This window comes from Mytilus trossulus, chromosome 1 (assembly GCF_036588685.1).
Source record: "Mytilus trossulus isolate FHL-02 chromosome 1, PNRI_Mtr1.1.1.hap1, whole genome shotgun sequence".
Classification (NCBI taxonomy): domain Eukaryota; kingdom Metazoa; phylum Mollusca; class Bivalvia; order Mytilida; family Mytilidae; genus Mytilus; species Mytilus trossulus.
The window spans coordinates 8,492,495-8,513,172 of NC_086373.1; the positions used below are offsets into that span (position 1 = coordinate 8,492,495).

The window sequence follows — 20,678 nt, forward strand, 5'->3', positions numbered from 1 at the left end:
GATCAATATGCAAGTGGTTGTGTTTACTATATATTAAGAACCGAATATTATTTTATGTTCCGCGGCAAATTTTCAGAAGTTCAAGGTCAGATAGATTTATCCTCTTACGAAACTTTTTAAAGAACTATTATTGTGGAAATGGCGTTTATAGCATCAAGATTTCGTATTTCGAATGTTATACGACACAAAATTACAGCCATCTCATGTAGATGCCAAGGAACTGCTCGTATCCTTTGATAAAACAATAATAAAGGTAAACAAGACAAAAATGGGCCTTGTCCCAATCATCCAATGAAATCGAAACATTTTATAGATGACTTTATACTCTTGCTCAACTATTTGTTTATATTTACAAAATAATTAAATACCAATCCAGTTTTCCCTAGAACAATTCTAAAATGTCCTTATTTATACCACAGGCACTGCCAATGCCACTGGTGAGGGGGGTTGGAGGGGCCTAGTCCAAATAATTATGGGTACAAGTCAAATCGGCACCCATAGAAAAAGTCAAATCGGCACCTGGTCAAATCGGCACTCAGTATAGTCAAATCGGCATCCAAAAAATATTTGATATTATATATACTTCAATAGAAACAAAGAACACTTACACAAGCTAATGTTTAACAATGAGACACTGAATTAGAAGCAATAAAATGGAAAACTATGAGTCCCTTTCAATAATTCAAACTTTCATGCAAAATAATTAGCAATTCAAGGTGTTTTTTCAGGAGAGTTTAAACAGCATTAAACCAACAATCCTGCAAAATGTTCAACTGTTAAAAAGTGCATACAAAATATGCAGTACCGTACCTCATATATCATTGCAAGGATTTGTATAGTGAGAACTATACAAATCCTTGATAATTGTATATATAACTAAAATACGCACTTAGTTAAAAGAAAATATTTATACATCAACTCCAAAAAAATGTGAATAAAACTAGGTGAATTTTTCTGGACAACCCCTTATTTTTACTGTTTCTGCTGAAATTACTGTTAAAATATGTATATTAAACAAATCTAACATGGGTGCCGAATTGACTATATAAAGTGCCGATTTAACCAGGTGCCAATTTGACTAGGTGCCGATTTGACTATACTGAGTGCCGATTTAACCGGGTGCCGATTTGACTAGAATTCATAATTATGACTCTGGCAAGGCTATTTTTTTCTGGGACGCCTATTTGTAGGACTAGGAGGGGCCCAGTCCCGAAATGCCGGGCTTAAAAAAATAAATCCTGAGGTCCTGAATTAAGAAATTTAAATCCCCCATCACAAATTTCAAAAATAGAATTCTTGTTTCCCAAAAGAATCAATCCTGAAATCACGAGCTCAAATACACCTAATCCTGACGTCCCGAATAAGGTTCTGCCTTCCCTCACCGGTAGTACCAGTACTTTGTACTAATCTTTAATACTAGTATACTACTAGAAGAATTTAAGTTGTGACTGGAGAATAGAAATAATTAATATTGTTACCATTGGTGAGGTGGGTAGAAGGAGTCCTGATACTGAAATCCTGGGCTTAAAAACATGAAATCCTGAGGTCCTGAATTTGAATAAATTTAAACTCAATATCCTTAAATTTGAAAAAAGAATTCCCGGATTCCAAAGGCTCAATCACAAATTCCCTAGCTTTAAAACACCTGACCCTGGAGTCCCGATAAAGGTCATATTCCCCTCATTGGTCTTCCTCTGACCAGAAGAAAAACCCTCTCAAAGAAAGAGGGTTGTCTGTTTGACTGTTCAGGATGTTCAAATTTGAAGCCGCTATGGGTAGGAATGGAGCGTTTAATCTGATGCCTTGCATAAAGAAAGCGCCAAGGGGTCCATAGGTGGCCTGTTGCAAGGCTTAATTTCTAGAAATCCAATATGCCCTTATTTTCCTGCGGCAGTCTAAATTTCTCAAACCAAGTTCATCTAGAACGAACTCTTTTGTAGAACATGCCTATTGTACTTATTGTTTAATTTTTCTTGATGTCTTGAACATGCACAAAATATTTACCACTGGACATTTAGGAAACAACAATTAATTAATCAATCTTAGTTGTGCAAGTAATAATTTACTTATAATAACAATGTGTGTAATTATCTGTAATTTGCATATTATTGTAGTGTTTATAATATAAGGTACATGTACATGATGTCAGATAAAAATTATGTTATACATGTATATGGTAATTTTATTTGTAACAATTTTTTGAGAATCTCTTTGTGTTGATAGACTATTGAACACAGATGTAAAAGAGAAAAAAATACAATTATTTATAGATATTCAAAAATATTAGTTTACATGTTCTTGATTTGTATGTCATGTATGTGTTTTCATACAGTGCAGAGTGAATTATATTTTCTGTGAAAAGATGAATATTTCCTTAACAAATCTACAGAAGCACAGACTCAAACTAAAGATAATGTTAAAACTGAAGGTATGTTATTTTAAGGAATCAGTATTTAAAATTAATGCTACATGTAGTAGCAGAGGTTTTGTTTACATGATTATACAGCACAAACCAGGGGCGGATCCAGCCATTTTAAAAGGGGGGGTTCCTAACCCAGGAAAAATGGGGGGGTTCCAATTACATGTCCCCATTCAAATGCATTGATGTCCATAAAAAAAAGGGGGTTCCAACCCCTGGAAACACCCCCTCCGCCCTCTGGATCCGTGCCTGCAAACATACAGCAATATGTAAAGTTCATTAAAAATAATCTGTTTAAGATATACATGTATTGAAAAGATTTTTTTTCAAATATAACTTTGCATCACTTATTACTTAAAGCAGAGATTTTTTTTTTATGTAAAAAACTTGTTTATTGTATTCTAACATTGATGTAAACAGAAAAAAATAACTAAGTTGTGACTGTGGTGTTTCTAAAGATAGAAACGTCATTTATATCAGCATTTGTATAGTCAAAGCAACATTTGACGAACTGATACCAATAAAATACATTATGGTACAGGAGTTGTAATTTCAATCACAAACAATGGGGGAAAAAATGAAAAGAAACCCTGACGTAATCTCTTAACAAACCTTTGTCAGTGTTGTGTGGTAACAGTATTCAAACTGTGATAATGTTTGAAAATGACATTTTAAAACTTGACAAATATTTATAATGTGTTTATGTAATATGTATCAAAAGCATAAAAGAATACGAATTTGTATTTTTTTCCCAAAATCTAAGGAAATTTTAAAAGATAGTATATATAGGCTTGATTTCAGCTTTCTATATGCAATGATGATAATCCCACATACATGTAAGTTTATTAAAAAACACAACTAAGTATTCTTGATTCCAAAGAAAATATTTTGGTTTATTTACAAATTTATTTTGTAACAGCAGCAACCTTTAACTGGCAGGATGCACTGAATCTGGAGAATCTATTATTAGAAGATGAGATATTGGTTCGGGACCAGTTTAGGGCCTACTGCCAAGACAGATTAATGCCAAGAGTCCTCATGGCAAACAGAAATGAAAGTAAATATATAATATTTATATATACATCTAGTAAGATTATCTGATTATGATGTAAAATTAAAAAAACTGTTTTAATTCATTGACTGCATCTTCATGTACACCTTGTGAATGTTGTGTTTATTCATCAATTTCAATCCTGTCTCTTTTTAGTTTATTCACCCCCAAAACCACAATAAGCCTTTAAATGGATTTTGAGATAGTCTTGATAAGTTTGATAGTTGTGACATACAAATATGACTCTACATATCTTTTATTCTAAGACTTGATAGTTTGATAGTTGTGACATACAAATATGACTGTACATATCTTTTATTCTAAGACTTGATAAGTTTGATAGTTGTGACATACAAATATGACTGTACATATCTGTTATTCTAAGACTTGATAGTTTGATAGTTGTGACATACAAATATGACTCTACATATCTTTTATTCTAAGACTTGATAGTTTGATAGTTGTGACATACAAATATGACTGTACATATCTTTTATTCTAAGACTTGATAGTTTGATAGTTGTGACATACAAATATGACTGTACATATCTTTTATTCTAAGACTTGATAGTTTGATAGTTGTGACATACAGATATGACTGTACATATCTTTTATTCTAAGACTTGATAGTTTGATAGTTGTGACATACAAATATGACTGTACATATCTTTTATTCTAAGACTTGATAGTTTGATAGTTGTGACATACAAATATGACTGTACATATCTTTTATTCTAAGACTTGATAGTTTGATAGTTGTGACATACAAATATGACTGTACATATCTTTTATTCTAAGACTTGATAGTTTGATAGTTGTGACATACAAATATGACTGTACATATCTTTTATTCTAAGACTTGATAGTTTGATAGTTGTGACATACAAATATGACTCTACATATCTTTTATTCTAAGACTTGATAGTTTGATAGTTGTGACATACAAATATGACTCTACATATCTTTTATTCTAAGACTTGATAGTTTGATAGTTGTGACATACAAATATGACTCTACATATCTTTTATTCTAAGACTTGATAGTTTGATAGTTGTGACATACAAATATGACTCTACATATCTTTTATTCTAAGACTTGATAGTTTGATAGTTGTGACATACAAATATGACTCTACATATCTTTTATTCTAAGACTTGATAGTTTGATAGTTGTGACATACAAATATGACTCTACATATCTTTTATTTTAAGACTTGATAGTTTGATAGTTGTGACATACAAATATGACTCTACATATCTTTTATTCTAAGACTTGATAGTTTGATAGTTGTGACATACAAATATGACTCTACATATCTTTTATTCTAAGACTTGATAAGTTTGATAGTTGTGACATACAAATATGACTGTACATATCTTTTATTCTAAGACTTGATAGTTTGATAGTTGTGACATATAAATATGACTCTACATATCTTTTATTCTAAGACTTGATAAGTTTGATAGTTGTGACATACAAATATGACTCTACATGTCTTTTATTCTAAGACTTGATAAGTTTGATAGTTGTGACATACAAATATGACTCTACATATCTTTTATTCTAAGACTTGATAAATTTGATAGTTGTGACATACAAATATGACTCTACATGTCTTTTATTCTAAGACTTGATAAGTTTGATAGTTGTGACATACAAATATGACTCTACATGTCTTTTATTCTAAGACTTGATAAGTTTGATAGTTGTGACATACAAATATGACTCTACATGTCTTTTATTCTAAGACTTGATAGTTTGATAGTTGTGACATACAAATATGACTCTACATATCTTTTATTCTAAGACTTGATAGTTTGATAGTTGTGACATACAAATATGACTCTACATATCTTTTATTCTAAGACTTGATAAGTTTGATAGTTGTGACATACAAATATGACTCTACATATCTTTTATTCTAAGACTTGATAGTTTGATAGTTGTGACATACAAATATGACTCTACATATCTTTTATTCTAAGACTTGATAGTTTGATAGTTGTGACATACAAATATGACTCTACATATCTTTTATTCTAAGACTTGATAAGTTTGATAGTTGTGACATACAAATATGACTCTACATATCTTTTATTCTAAGACTTGATAAGTTTGATAGTTGTGACATACAAATATGACTCTACATATCTTTTATTCTAAGACTTGATAAGTTTGATAGTTGTGACATACAAATATGACTGTACATATCTTTTATTCTAAGACTTGATAGTTTGATAGTTGTGACATACAAATATGACTCTACATATCTTTTATTCTAAGACTTGATAGTTTGATAGTTGTGACATACAAATATGACTGTACATATCTTTTATTCTAAGACTTGATAGTTTGATAGTTGTGACATACAAATATGACTGTACATATCTTTTATTCTAAGACTTGATAGTTTGATAGTTGTGACATACAAATATGACTCTACATATCTTTTATTCTAAGACTTGATAAGTTTGATAGTTGTGACATACAAATATGACTCTACATATCTTTTATTCTAAGACTTGATAAGTTTGATAGTTGTGACATACAAATATGACTCTACATATCTTTTATTCTAAGAATTTGATAGTTTGATAGTTGTGACATACAAATATGACTCTACATATCTTTTATTCTAAGACTTGATAGTTTGATAGTTGTGACATACAAATATGACTCTACATATCTTTTATTCTAAGACTTGATAGTTTGATAGTTGTGACATACAAATATGACTCTACATATCTTTTATTCTAAGACTTGATAGTTTGATAGTTGTGACATACAAATATGACTCTACATATCTTTTATTCTAAGAATTTGATAGTTTGATAGTTGTGACATACAAATATGACTCTACATATCTTTTATTCTAAGACTTGATAGTTTGATAGTTGTGACATACAAATATGACTCTACATATCTTTTATTCTAAGACTTGATAGTTTGATAGTTGTGACATACAAATATGACTACATATCTTTTATTCTAAGACTTGATAGTTTGATAGTTGTGACATACAAATATGACTCTACATATCTTTTATTCTAAGACTTGATAGTTTGATAGTTGTGACATACAAATATGACTCTACATATCTTTTATTCTAAGACTTGATAGTTTGATAGTTGTGACATACAAATATGACTCTACATATCTTTTATTCTAAGAATTTGATAGTTTGATAGTTGTGACATACAAATATGACTCTACATATCTTTTATTCTAAGACTTGATAGTTTGATAGTTGTGACATACAAATATGACTCTACATATCTTTATTCTAAGACTTGATAGTTTGATAGTTGTGACATACAAATATGACTCTACATATCTTTTATTCTAAGACTTGATAGTTTGATAGTTGTGACATACAAATATGACTCTACATATCTTTTATTCTAAGACTTGATAAGTTTGATAGTTGTGACATACAAATATGACTCTACATATCTTTTATTCTAAGACTTGATAAGTTTGATAGTTGTGACATACAAATATGACTCTACATATCTTTTATTCTAAGACTTGATAGTTTGATAGTTGTGACATACAAATATGACTCTACATATCTTTTATTCTAAGACTTGATAGTTTGATAGTTGTGACATACAAATATGACTACATATCTTTTATTCTAAGACTTGATAGTTTGATAGTTGTGACATACAAATATGACTCTACATATCTTTTATTCTAAGACTTGATAGTTTGATAGTTGTGACATACAGATATGACTCTACATATCTTTTATTCTAAGACTTGATAGTTTGATAGTTGTGACATACAAATATGACTCTACATATCTTTTATTCTAAGACTTGATAGTTTGATAGTTGTGACATACAAATATGACTCTACATATCTTTTATTCTAAGACTTGATAAGTTTGATAGTTGTGACATACAAATATGACTACATATCTTTTATTCTAAGACTTGATAAGTTTGATAGTTGTGACATACAAATATGACTCTACATATCTTTTATTCTAAGACTTGATAAGTTTGATAGTTGTGACATACAAATATGACTCTACATATCTTTTATTCTAAGACTTGATAGTTTGATAGTTGTGACATACAAATATGACTCTACATATCTTTTATTCTAAGAATTTGATAGTTTGATAGTTGTGACATACAAATATGACTCTACATATCTTTTATTCTAAGACTTGATAGTTTGATAGTTGTGACATACAAATATGACTCTACATATCTTTTATTCTAAGACTTGATAGTTTGATAGTTGTGACATACAAATATGACTCTACATATCTTTTATTCTAAGACTTGATAGTTTGATAGTTGTGACATACAAATATGACTCTACATATCTTTTATTCTAAGAATTTGATAGTTTGATAGTTGTGACATACAAATATGACTCTACATGTCTTTTATTCTAAGACTTGATAGTTTGATAGTTGTGACATACAAATATGACTCTACATATCTTTTATTCTAAGACTTGATAAGTTTGATAGTTGTGACATACAAATATGACTCTACATGTCTTTTATTCTAAGACTTGATAGTTTGAAAGTTGTGACATACAAATATGACTGTACATATCTTTTATTCTAAGACTTGATAGTTTGATAGTTGTGACATACAAATATGACTCTACATATCTTTTATTCTAAGACTTGATAGTTTGATAGTTGTGACATACAAATATGACTGTACATATCTTTTATTCTAAGACTTGATAAGTTTGATAGTTGTGACATACAAATATGACTCTACATATCTTTTATTCTAAGACTTGATAGTTTGATAGTTGTGACATACAAATATGACTACATATCTTTTATTCTAAGACTTGATAGTTTGATAGTTGTGAAATACAAATATGACTCTACATATCTTTTATTCTAAGAATTTGATAGTTTGATAGTTGTGACATACAAATATGACTCTACATATCTTTTATTCTAAGACTTGATAAGTTTGATAGTTGTGACATACAAATATGACTCTACATATCTTTTATTCTAAGACTTGATAGTTTGATAGTTGTGACATACAAATATGACTGTACATATCTTTTATTCTAAGACTTGATAGTTTGATAGTTGTGACATACAAATATGACTCTACATATCTTTTATTCTAAGACTTGATAGTTTGATAGTTGTGACATACAAATATGACTCTACATATCTTTTATTCTAAGACTTGATAAGTTTGATAGTTGTGACATACAAATATGACTGTACATATCTTTTATTCTAAGACTTGATAGTTTGATAGTTGTGACATACAAATATGACTCTACATATCTTTTATTCTAAGACTTGATAGTTTGATAGTTGTGACATACAAATATGACTCTACATATCTTTTATTCTAAGACTTGATAAGTTTGATAGTTGTGACATACAAATATGACTGTACATATCTTTATTCTAAGACTTGATAGTTTGATAGTTGTGACATACAAATATGACTCTACATATCTTTTATTCTAAGACTTGATAGTTTGATAGTTGTGACATACAAATATGACACTACATATCTTTTATTCTAAGACTTGATAAGTTTGATAGTTGTGACATACAAATATGACTCTACATATCTTTTATTCTAAGACTTGATAGTTTGATAGTTGTGACATACAAATATGACTCTACATATCTTTTATTCTAAGACTTGATAAGTTTGATAGTTGTGACATACAAATATGACTGTACATATCTTTTATTCTAAGACTTGATAGTTTGATAGTTGTGACATACAAATATGACTCTACATATCTTTTATTCTAAGACTTGATAGTTTGATAGTTGTGACATACAAATATGACACTACATATCTTTTATTCTAAGACTTGATAAGTTTGATAGTTGTGACATACAAATATGACTCTACATATCTTTTATTCTAAGACTTGATAAGTTTGATAGTTGTGACATACAAATATGACTACATATCTTTTATTCTAAGACTTGATAGTTTGATAGTTGTGACATACAAATATGACTCTACATATCTTTTATTCTAAGACTTGATAGTTTGATAGTTGTGACATACAAATATGACTCTACATATCTTTTATTCTAAGACTTGATAGTTTGATAGTTGTGACATACAAATATGACTGTACATATCTTTTATTCTAAGACTTGATAGTTTGATAGTTGTGACATACAAATATGACTGTACATATCTTTTATTCTAAGACTTGATAGTTTGATAGTTGTGACATACAAATATGACTGTACATATCTTTTATTCTAAGACTTGATAGTTTGATAGTTGTGACATACAAATATGACTGTACATATCTTTTATTCTAAGACTTGATAGTTTGATAGTTGTGACATACAAATATGACTCTACATATCTTTTATTGTAAGACTTGATAGTTTGATAGTTGTGACATACAAATATGACTGTACATATCTTTTATTCTAAGACTTGATAGTTTGATAGTTGTGACATACAAATATGACTGTACATATCTTTTATTCTAAGACTTGATAAGTTTGATAGTTGTGACATACAAATATGACTGTACATATCTTTTATTCTAAGACTTGATAAGTTTGATAGTTGTGACATACAAATATGACTGTACATATCTTTTATTCTAAGACTTGATAGTTTGATAGTTGTGACATACAAATATGACTCTACATATCTTTTATTCTAAGACTTGATAAGTTTGATAGTTGTGACATACAAATATGACTCTACATATCTTTTATTCTAAGACTTGATAAGTTTGATAGTTGTGACATACAGATATGACTCTACATATCTTTTATTCTAAGACTTGATAGTTTGATAGTTGTGACATACAGATATGACTCTACATATCTTTTATTCTAAGACTTGATAGTTTGATAGTTGTGACATACAGATATGACTCTACATATCTTTTATTCTAAGACTTGATAAGTTTGATAGTTGTGACATACAGATATGACTCTACATATCTTTTATTCTAAGACTTGATAAGTTTGATAGTTGTGACATACAAATATGACTCTACATATCTTTTATTCTAAGACTTGATAGTTTGATAGTTGTGACATACAAATATGACTCTACATATCTTTTATTGTAAGACTTGATAGTTTGATAGTTGTGACATACAAATATGACTCTACATATCTTTTATTCTAAGACTTGATAGTTTGATAGTTGTGACATACAAATATGACTGTACATATCTTTTATTCTAAGACTTGATAAGTTTGATAGTTGTGACATACAAATATGACTCTACATATCTTTTATTCTAAGACTTGATAAGTTTGATAGTTGTGACATACAAATATGACTGTACATATCTTTTATTCTAAGACTTGATAGTTTGATAGTTGTGACATACAAATATGACTCTACATATCTTTTATTCTAAGACTTGATAAGTTTGATAGTTGTGACATACAAATATGACTCTACATATCTTTTATTCTAAGAATTTGATAGAGAGATCATACCAGAAATGGGATCTATAGGAGTACTTGGACCACATATACATGGTTATGGTTGTGCTGGAGTGTCATCTGTGGCTTATGGTCTCATAGCTAGGGAAGTAGAGAGGTAAGGTGTTAGAAAGTTGGCTGCCCCTAATACCATTAATACAGCTATGTGAAAATACTTTGTTGAACAAAACCATCAGAAGAATGAATAATTGCCTCAAAGGATTACATAAAAATAAAAAAATATTTTTGCAAGTTTGGTGATAAAAGGCTTTTTCATTATTATTTAAGGACCAATAGCTGTCAAATTTACATTCACCGATTTTAATCAAATTCTCATATTTGATTTATAACAATGTAAAACATTTATCCAAACCATTAAAAGTCTAAAATATACAATTAACAGGGCACAGACATGAAAATATGTAGCTTTGTTAAGTGTGTATTTTAGTCTAGATGCCATCTAATTAATTATAGAGTTGACCCCTAAGTCATACAATAACCATATAAGCGATGTAAACATAAATATATAGATATAAATAAGATTAAGCAAACTCGTGCTTTAGGATGATTTAATTTAATATTATAGATATAGAATAAATGTTTATTATCATTTTTTACCTGTATAAGAATGATTTTTCTGTGGATTGAGTCAGTCAATCAAATGATATACCTTTGTTTCACTTTCAATGTTGACATTCTTTTCCTTCTTAAAACTAACTTTACACATACAAATTAATTCACTTGTTATCCATCTCAAGCTAAGGGGTTAAATTGAAGTTCACATGAATACGGATTCAATGAGGTTGAAATTATTCACTTGCAAGTGAATAATTCATAATCAATGTTTTTTTTAGCTTATTATGACAAAATTGAATGGCTGCTAAAAGCGAATTATTATTTCACTATTTACATTTCATTATTGATTGAAAAAAAACCATAAATTACATTTTTTATATATATCATTTAGATACATGTAGTGCTCCTTAAATATTCTAAATTTAATTAGACGAAATATTGATGCACATCATATTTTACATACAATGGAAATTTCTTAAAATTATTTGTTTTAGGTTAGAATTAGAGGTAAAAGATAGACCTGGATATATATAAAGTGTATTTTTAGACTGGAATCCATCCTTATGCTATACCGTATTTGGTTGTTTTTTAAAAACAAAAACAAAATTAAGAAGTTTTTTTAAATAATGATTTTTGTGATAAGTGTATTTGCAGGCTCACATGATGTTTCTTAAGTGGATATAGTTCTGTAAATAAAGAAATTTATAGATAGGTGACCTTTTAAATTAAAAGCGGTATACCCTACTGGAGCCAAAGTTCTACTTCTTTATTCCAGCTCACCATGCCAGACGATGCTTTGGTTATCTTTTCTTTACATGATGTGTGCATTCTATCATGTAATATACTTTCTTTTAAAGGGTAGACAGTGGATACAGATCAGCCATGAGTGTCCAGTCTTCATTAGTTATGCATCCAATAAATGAATATGGTACAGAAGAACAGAAACTAAAATACTTACCAAAATTAGGTAAGACTGCTATTTATAAGGAATAAGATATATTTATAGACAAGTTCAAAATTGAAATCATTTGTATGCCAGTACAGAATTAGTTTCCTTTGTAGACAATATACAATGTTAACTGAATTAATGGGCAAGTACAAAATTAGATAAATATGTATACCGATACAATATTAGAAACTCTTTTGTACATATGTTGGCAAGTGGTAATTGAGATAAATTTGTAAACAAGATAAATCTAGATACACTTGAAGGCATGTACAAAATTTGATTTATTGGTAAATAGCTGGTATAAAATTTGATACGTTTAAAGGAAAGTTTAAAAAAAGAGACATTTGTAGACAAGAAGAAGATTTTTTTTATCACAATTTAAAAACTGATTGAATAATTATTGCTGAGTTGCTGCAGATGAGGATTTAGAGTGTGGCATGGGGTTCCAGTACTTACATTGCTCTGTTGGTGCCACTTTACTGTTTATCAGAAATTTTGTAAAACACAGCTATTGATATTTGTATGTATGCTATTTTAAAAAGATATAAATATATTTACAAAATGTTAGAAAAGATATTTACTTTTTTCCAGCAAAAGGTGAGCTAATAGGGTGTTTTGGATTAACAGAACCTAACCATGGAAGTGATCCCTCATCTATGGAAACTAAAGCCAGATACAATCCATCCAGTAAAACATTCACACTCAATGGTACTAAATCTTGGTAAGTCACGACAAAACTGTTCATTCACTGTATATAGAGTGATAATTTGTATTCCAAAAGTTTTTCTCATTGTTAAATAATGAGCTGATTCCTTTAAATTATGCATATTTTACTTGATTTAAAAACAATGAATGGGAGTCCTAATGGAGGTTTATAGATGAGTGAAAATTAGGACCACAAATTAAAAAGAGAGAGAGTAAAGCCTAAAGGGTGCTAAAAGAATAGGGATTAATGGGGTGATAATTAATACGAAAAATACCCCACCCTGTTAACTATCCTCAGTCAGAGATGTTCTGGATCACCCCTGATAGAAGTTCATAGAATACGCCTATTTAATGTTTATTGATGACACTGTACAAGTTCTACAGTAGATTTTTGTTTTTGCAGGATTACAAACTCCCCTATTGCAGATGTATTCATTGTTTGGGGTAAGTGCGATAGAGACAACAATAAAATCAGAGGATTTATATTAGAGAAAGGAATGAAAGGTTTAACAGCTCCAGTCATTCAAGGCAAGTTTTCACTGAGAGCCAGTATCACAGGACAGATCTCTATGGAAGATGTAGAAGTACCTGAAGAAAACATGCTACCAAATGTCATGGGACTAGGGGTAGGTTTACTAGCTTTATTCTGTGTTAAAATTTTAAAGGAATAGTCATATAAACCTGTTCATGCAAATGTGCCTGGTATTGGTTTGTAAGTTTTATTTGTGTGCCATGAATACTTTTAAATTTAGTAGGAGTGCAATTTTTTTTCTAAATTTCCACAAAATTGCAATTATATCTTGTCATTAGTTGTCTTTTGGTTCTGTCTTTATAGATTTGATTTGTGTAAAAGTAATACTGTGATAATAAAATATAATTTAAACATTATGTACGAAATTCATACAGAGATAATAATTTTTTAAGTTTAATTTTGCACATTAATAATTTCTTGGGGTAGAACTCAAATGGATAAAAAAAAAATTTTTTTTTGAAAAACACATGAATTACCGGTATTAATATATATATTTTTTCAAAATTAAAAACCTTTGTCTTTATATTTCTTTTTATTTTAAATCAGTGTTCAAGATTAAGATGACCCTGGTATTTTTTTGCTTGATCAATTCTTATAATTAGTTATTATTTACAATTCTGCTACTTTCCAGGGTCCCTTTGGCTGTTTAAACAGTGCACGTTATGGTATTGCTTGGGGCACATTAGGGGCAGCAGAGTTTTGTTTGGAAACAGCCAGGCAATATACATTAGACAGGTAAACAAGAGAAATGTTAATAGAACTTCTGTGGATTTTATTCTACACACATTTAAGGTAGATGTCTAAATTTTAATCCATAGAATGTTGTTATAATTTGTCAAAATGTAGGTTATATCATGCTTTTTTTTAAAACGTAATAAAAAGAATGGGTCACAGAGCTTATCATGCTTTAGGTTGTGCAAAATTGAGAGATTTTGTACATATTATGCATGGAAAACCCCTATTTTCTGCCATAAAACAAAAACTACACCATATAATTTTGAGATAAAATATGAGAAAATAGCTGTAATATTATGCTTTCAGATAATTAAAGGGAAAATGGGGTTACAGGACCCGTTTTATTGCCTACATAATAAAATAGGTAAATTCATAACACATTCCAGTAAAAGTAACTGTATGTGAATTATCTGCCCTTACACTTGAGTTGCCTCCCCTGATGTGGCGATCACACAAAAGTATTCTGTTTTTTGTAAAATTCAACCACAAATATTATAAAACATGTCATTTTCTATATCAAAATGAAAATTCTTACACATGAACTACCTACTACTTTCAAAATTTGCACATTTATTAAAGAGCTAGACAGATTGTTTCCAGGTATTTCAAATCCAAGATGAGGGAAGACACCCTATCTACCTTAAAACAATGATTTCAAGAAATTAAATATTGTGATAATTAATAGACATATTTTTTGTGAACTTCAGAATAACACAAATATTATTTTACATGATATTCAAACCCCAGACTGTTTCAATTGCATATTTTAGAACAAATCAAATCAAATAAATGTCAATATTGTTGAAGCTATCAACAAGATATATATATTCAATATTTTCATTTTAGAATTCAGTTCAAAAAACCTTTGGCCAAAAACCAGTTGATACAGAAAAAAATGGCTGATATGTTAACAGAGATTTCTTTAGGATTACAAGCCTGTGTACAAGTTGGCAGGTTAAAGGATCAAGGAAAGTAAGTCAGTCAAATTGAGACGATATTCTATGGATTACAGCATTCTTATGTGGTGCTGTTATACCACTCTCCCAAGTTAGGTCTTGACTTACATCTAGAAATTGACAATGAGGGTCAGTTGAAAACAAAACTTTACAACAAAATAGATGATTTCAGCTTTCCAATTGTAAACTTTCCATTCTAAGTAGCAACATTCCAGCAGAACCTGCATACAGGGTATATATCTCCCAATTGATACGATATTCCTGTGCTTGTGTTTTCTAATATGATATTTTTGATAGAGGGTTGCTGCTCACAAGGAAGCTATTGACCAAGAGTTTAAATGGTGAAGTTAAAATCATTTCTTTGTAAATTTTACCGATGCCATCACAAATTGGTTGACTGTTATTGATTAACCGTTTCACATATGATATCGGATATGTTCCTTACGTCGTAACTACCATCATCTTCCTTTTCATGAATTAGACTACCAAATAAGGCTATTTACCGGATTTGTTATAACATTAGCAACACAACAGGTGCCAAATGTGTTGCAGGATCTGCTTACCCTTACAGACCACATGAGAACACCCCTAGTTTTTGGTGGGGTTTGTGTTGCTTATTCTTTAGTTTTCTATTTTGTGTCATGTGTACTTTTGTTTGTCTTTACCATTTTTGGCCATGGATTTGTCAGTTTATTTTCCATTTATGAGTTTGACTGTCCCTCTGGTATTTTTCGTCCCTCTTTTAGGAAAATGTCGGGCACTTCCAAACATATTTAAGTTAGCCACATCACGTAAGTGTCTGTCCCATGTCAGGAGACTGTTATTCAGTTGTTATCTTTTTTTTTGTGTGTGATATTTTATACATAAACTAGTCTGTTATTTTCTTGTTTGAATTGTTTTACATATGTCAATTCAATGTCTTCAATAGCTTTGTAAATTGTATTTGTTTTGCTTATTGTTGAAGGCTGTTGTTGGAGGTAAATGTATTTTTTAATGATAAAAGAATTTGACAGAAAAAATTTAAAGTTTGAATGAAAAAAACTGCCTGTTTGCATGTAAGATAGTGTCATGAAAGTGTTCCTTCCTTGTGGCTGCTTTTACACATACTTAAATAATTATCAAGCAGTGTGGTTTCAAACATTAATTAGATACATGTAACAGATTGTTGAATTTTCAATCCGGGAGTGTTTCTTTTCATGTCTGTGCTTTCTTAATAAAACTAGGTAATTGTTTTAAGCATTTTATGACCTATCTATCATTTTCCAGAGCTACACCAGAAATGATTTCCATGATAAAGAGAAATTCTTGCGGTAAATCTTTAGACATAGCTCGTATGGCAAGAGACATGCTTGGTGGGAATGGAATCTCAGATGAATATCATGTGATCCGACATGTGATGAACCTGGAAGCTGTCAATACATATGAAGGTTAGTATAGTATACAATCTGATCTTGAACATATGAAGGTTAGTATAGTATACAATCTGACCTTGAACATATGAAGGTTAGTATAGTATACAATCTGACCTTGAAGCTGTCATTACATATGAAGGTTAGTATAGTATACAATCTGACCTTGAAGCTGTCATTACATATGAAGGTTAGTATAGTATACAATCTGACCTTGAACATATGAAGGTTAGTATAGTATACAATCTGACCTTGAACATATGAAGGTTAGTATAGTATACAATCTGATCTTGAACATATGAAGGTTAGTATAGTATACAATCTGACCTTGAAGCTGTCAAAACATATAAAGGTTAGTATTGTGTACAATCTGACCTTGAAGCTGTCAATACATATGAAGGTTAGTATAGTATACAATCTGACCTTGAAGCTGCCATTACATATGAAGGTTAGTATAGTATACAATCTGACCTTGAAGCTGTCAATACATATGAAGGTTAGTGTAGTATACAATCTGACCTTGAAGCTGCCATTACATATGAAGGTTAGTATAGTATACAATCTGACCTTGAAGCTGTCAATACATATGAAGGTTAGTATAGTATACAATCTGATCTTGAACATATGAAGGTTAGTATAGTATACAATCTGACCTTGAAGCTGTCAAAACATATAAAGGTTAGTATTGTTTACAATCTGACCTTGAAGCTGTCAATACATATGAAGGTAAGTATAGTATACAATCTGATCTTGAACATATGAAGGTTAGTATAGTATACAATCTGACCTTGAAGCTGTCAAAACATATAAAGGTTAGTATTGTATACAATCTGACCTTGAAGCTGTCAATACATATGAAGGTTAGTATAGTATACAATCTGACCTTGAAGCTGCCATTACATATGAAGGTTAGTATAGTATACAATCTGACCTTGAAGCTGCCATTACATATGAAGGTTAGTATAGTAAACAATCTGACCTTGAAGCTGCCATTACATATGAAGGTTAGTATAGTATACAATCTGACTGTGCCAGGGGTGTATAGCAGTTCAAGGTCGCTTAAAATCACATCATCATCATTGTAAACGACTAAAATGTGAATAAAAGTAAATAATGATTACTTTTTTTCTTGTTTATTAGGTACTCATGACATCCATGCATTGATATTGGGACGAGCTATTACAGGAATCCAAGCGTTTACATCAGATTGATAAAGTGTGTTGTGACTTCTACCAGTCTTCTAGTCAGTCTGTGGTGAAGACAAACTTAATCAATGATATCATCTATGTGGAAGATACTGGTATTACCTCAGTGCTTAAGTGGCATTACAGAAACTGTCCACCTCATTTTGTTTGCTTCAAACATGTCAAAAAAGTTCTTTAAATTATATATATATATACATAAAAAACATCAAAAATTGTATTTTATAATAAGCAGTGTGCCAAGTATATGTTTTTTATTTATCTTAATCAGATTGATAGCATTGTCATAACTATTCAGGTTTCATATAAATTTTACTGTTAATAGGCCAGTATTTAAAGGCCAGTCGTAGTTGTTGGATGAAACTACAAATCTTCTAGTCGTTTTGTATGTTTCTTTCTAATGATGAAACTTTTTCACAAAAATAAGAAAAGAGTATGAAGAGGGGCAGGCAAAAAATAAAAAAGTTATAGGAGGACAGATAGCAATATTTAAACAACATTCTGAAAATATATCGCATAGAAAACTTGAGATTATTGACCAGGTTGAATATAAATTGAGGTCCTCCTGAAAAACAATCAGTTTCTGCTCAGCTGTAGAAACTGTACTTTTTGCTTGTGACCAGTAAAGGCTTAGTTTATGGTAAACCTTTGTCAGGTTGTCCTAGCAGGTCTAGATAAAATTGAAGTTTGCTCTTAGCAATTTATGAATGTTTCACTCTTGATATCATATAGACAAGCTGATTTTCCATTTTGAAGACATTTTAGCATGTTCAGATTGGAGTAGCTAAACTTTAATTTTGAAAAAAACAACATTTCCTGCAAGTTTCATGTTAACTCAGGTTTGTTGGAAAGTATCTTTTTATATTTATTACAAAGTTCTTTGTTCCATGAAGACATGATTTGTGGTTCCAAAGTTTAGGGACTTTCAATTATGCAAAATATGACAAAATCTAAAAATGCATATCATGATTCTTGATGCAGCTGTTTGTTATTTTTAGAGAAAAACTTAAAATATTGTTTTAATCTCATTCATTTCTCTCATATTCTTAATAAGAAATGATTTGTTAGTGTGTTTAAGGCTGTGATACTTTTTATTATTATTATTGTAAATAAAGAAGATCATGAGAATTATAATGTGTACTTATTTTATGCAATCTATAGTTTTGAAAAAAAACGTGTTTTTTACTGGAACCATGCTATAGTATATAGTGATATTTGTGAGTTAAAATTGTGTGGATCAAAGTAAAATTGAATTTTCGTATATACTTGATTTCAAATGTATGGGAAATTTGGTTTCCTACATCCCTGGCCCACTTGTAGCAACATTTAAAGAAAATGTCTAGATATTGTGACGAAACCTTTTTAATTAAAACAATTTTGTTGCCTTTCCTACCAGTTTTGTAGGGAGTAGGTTTAAATTTGTTACTTTGTGGAAATTTTCATGTGAAAAAAAAAAAAAGTTGAAATCATTTTCTACTTCTGAAACTCACAAACACTCTTTTTAAAGATTTTATTTTACATTACAGGTACAGTCATTACTGTATTTGTTATTTGTTTAACCTTGTTATCATTTCTCATTCTAACTCCATAACCCTAATAGGTAGAAAATTAAAAACCAATTCTTCAGAGAACAATTGAAGGTCTTTCCACCTCGATAATGAGATTGAAATTTAAAAAACGATGTTAAAAAATGTCACTCCTGATTGATGTAATTTGTTACTTTTAACTGATATAAGAAATATAAGTACTTTTTCAAAGGATTAGTCTGAAATACGCTACTTCCGGTTAGAAAAGGGTCATTTCCGGTTGACCTGATAAATTATGAAATGTCTACAACCAAATGCAGAAGACTTAATTGTTTTGTTATAAACCAGTGAGAATTTTGAACAAAGGTCAAAATCTGGAACGTCTAATTGATCTTCGACCTTGACCTCAATTTCAAGGCCAAAGGTCAGTGATCTCAAATCGAAAGAAACCCAGGTCAATCACTTGTATTGTTGTGGAGTATTACTGATTTGAAGTACATAAGGGGAGAAAACTTTGACAAGGATTGACTGAAACACTTCGACTTAAATAGGTTGAAGTTGCCCCTTATCATAAACAGTAATTTGTCCAACACATTATATCATTAACTGTAACAGTTTCTTTTGAATAACGATAACAAGCAAAATTTATAACATCAAATTGACCTTCGATCTTGACCTCAATTTCAAGGTCATTGGTCAGTGAACTCAAGTTGGAAGACCTCAGGTCAATCACTTGTATGGTTGTGGAGAAATACTGGTTTCAAATACATAAGGGGAGAAAACTCCTATAAGGGTTGACCAAAACACTTCGACTTAAATGGGTTGAAGTTGCCTCTTATTGTAAACAGTAATATCATATCATATCAAAAGACTGTAGGCCTCTACGACTTATACCGTATGAATTTATCCAACATATCGTCTATCATAAATTTTCAAAGGGAAACAACTCCCATGAGATGTCTTCGGATCACTCCAGTCAAAATAAAACAAATCATTCTTAAGAGTAGACGAACAATTTGGTGAAAACAGTTTGTAAAAATCTTTTATGGTTTTAGAGATATAGCGATAACAAGAAAAAGGGGACGTGGGGAGATAACTCATATAAGAATAAGTGATCGATCACACATGGTGAGTTTTGAAACCCCCATTACTGTACAACATCATTTGCCAAACATCC

The 20,678-nt window shown here is 30.0% G+C and overlaps 1 protein-coding gene across 2 annotated transcripts; it reads left to right on the forward strand.

The window, feature by feature from the left end:
- Positions 1 to 51: 51 nt before the first annotated feature.
- LOC134714416 (glutaryl-CoA dehydrogenase, mitochondrial-like) lies at positions 52 to 18,398 on the forward strand. 2 transcript variants are annotated; one of them, XM_063575659.1, is made up of 11 exons: positions 52 to 226; positions 2,390 to 2,428; positions 3,339 to 3,476; positions 10,906 to 11,029; positions 12,345 to 12,454; positions 13,028 to 13,157; positions 13,545 to 13,767; positions 14,305 to 14,408; positions 15,255 to 15,380; positions 16,631 to 16,791; positions 17,914 to 18,398. In XM_063575659.1, exons 1-11 carry the CDS (start codon positions 139 to 141, stop codon positions 17,982 to 17,984), a joined length of 1,314 nt encoding a protein of 437 aa, XP_063431729.1. In that variant the 5' UTR covers positions 52 to 138; the 3' UTR covers positions 17,985 to 18,398. The 2 variants fall into 2 exon arrangements, with proteins under 2 accessions (XP_063431729.1, XP_063431735.1); XM_063575665.1 differs by having other exon boundaries at positions 3,342 to 3,476.
- Positions 18,399 to 20,678: the final 2,280 nt, after the last annotated feature.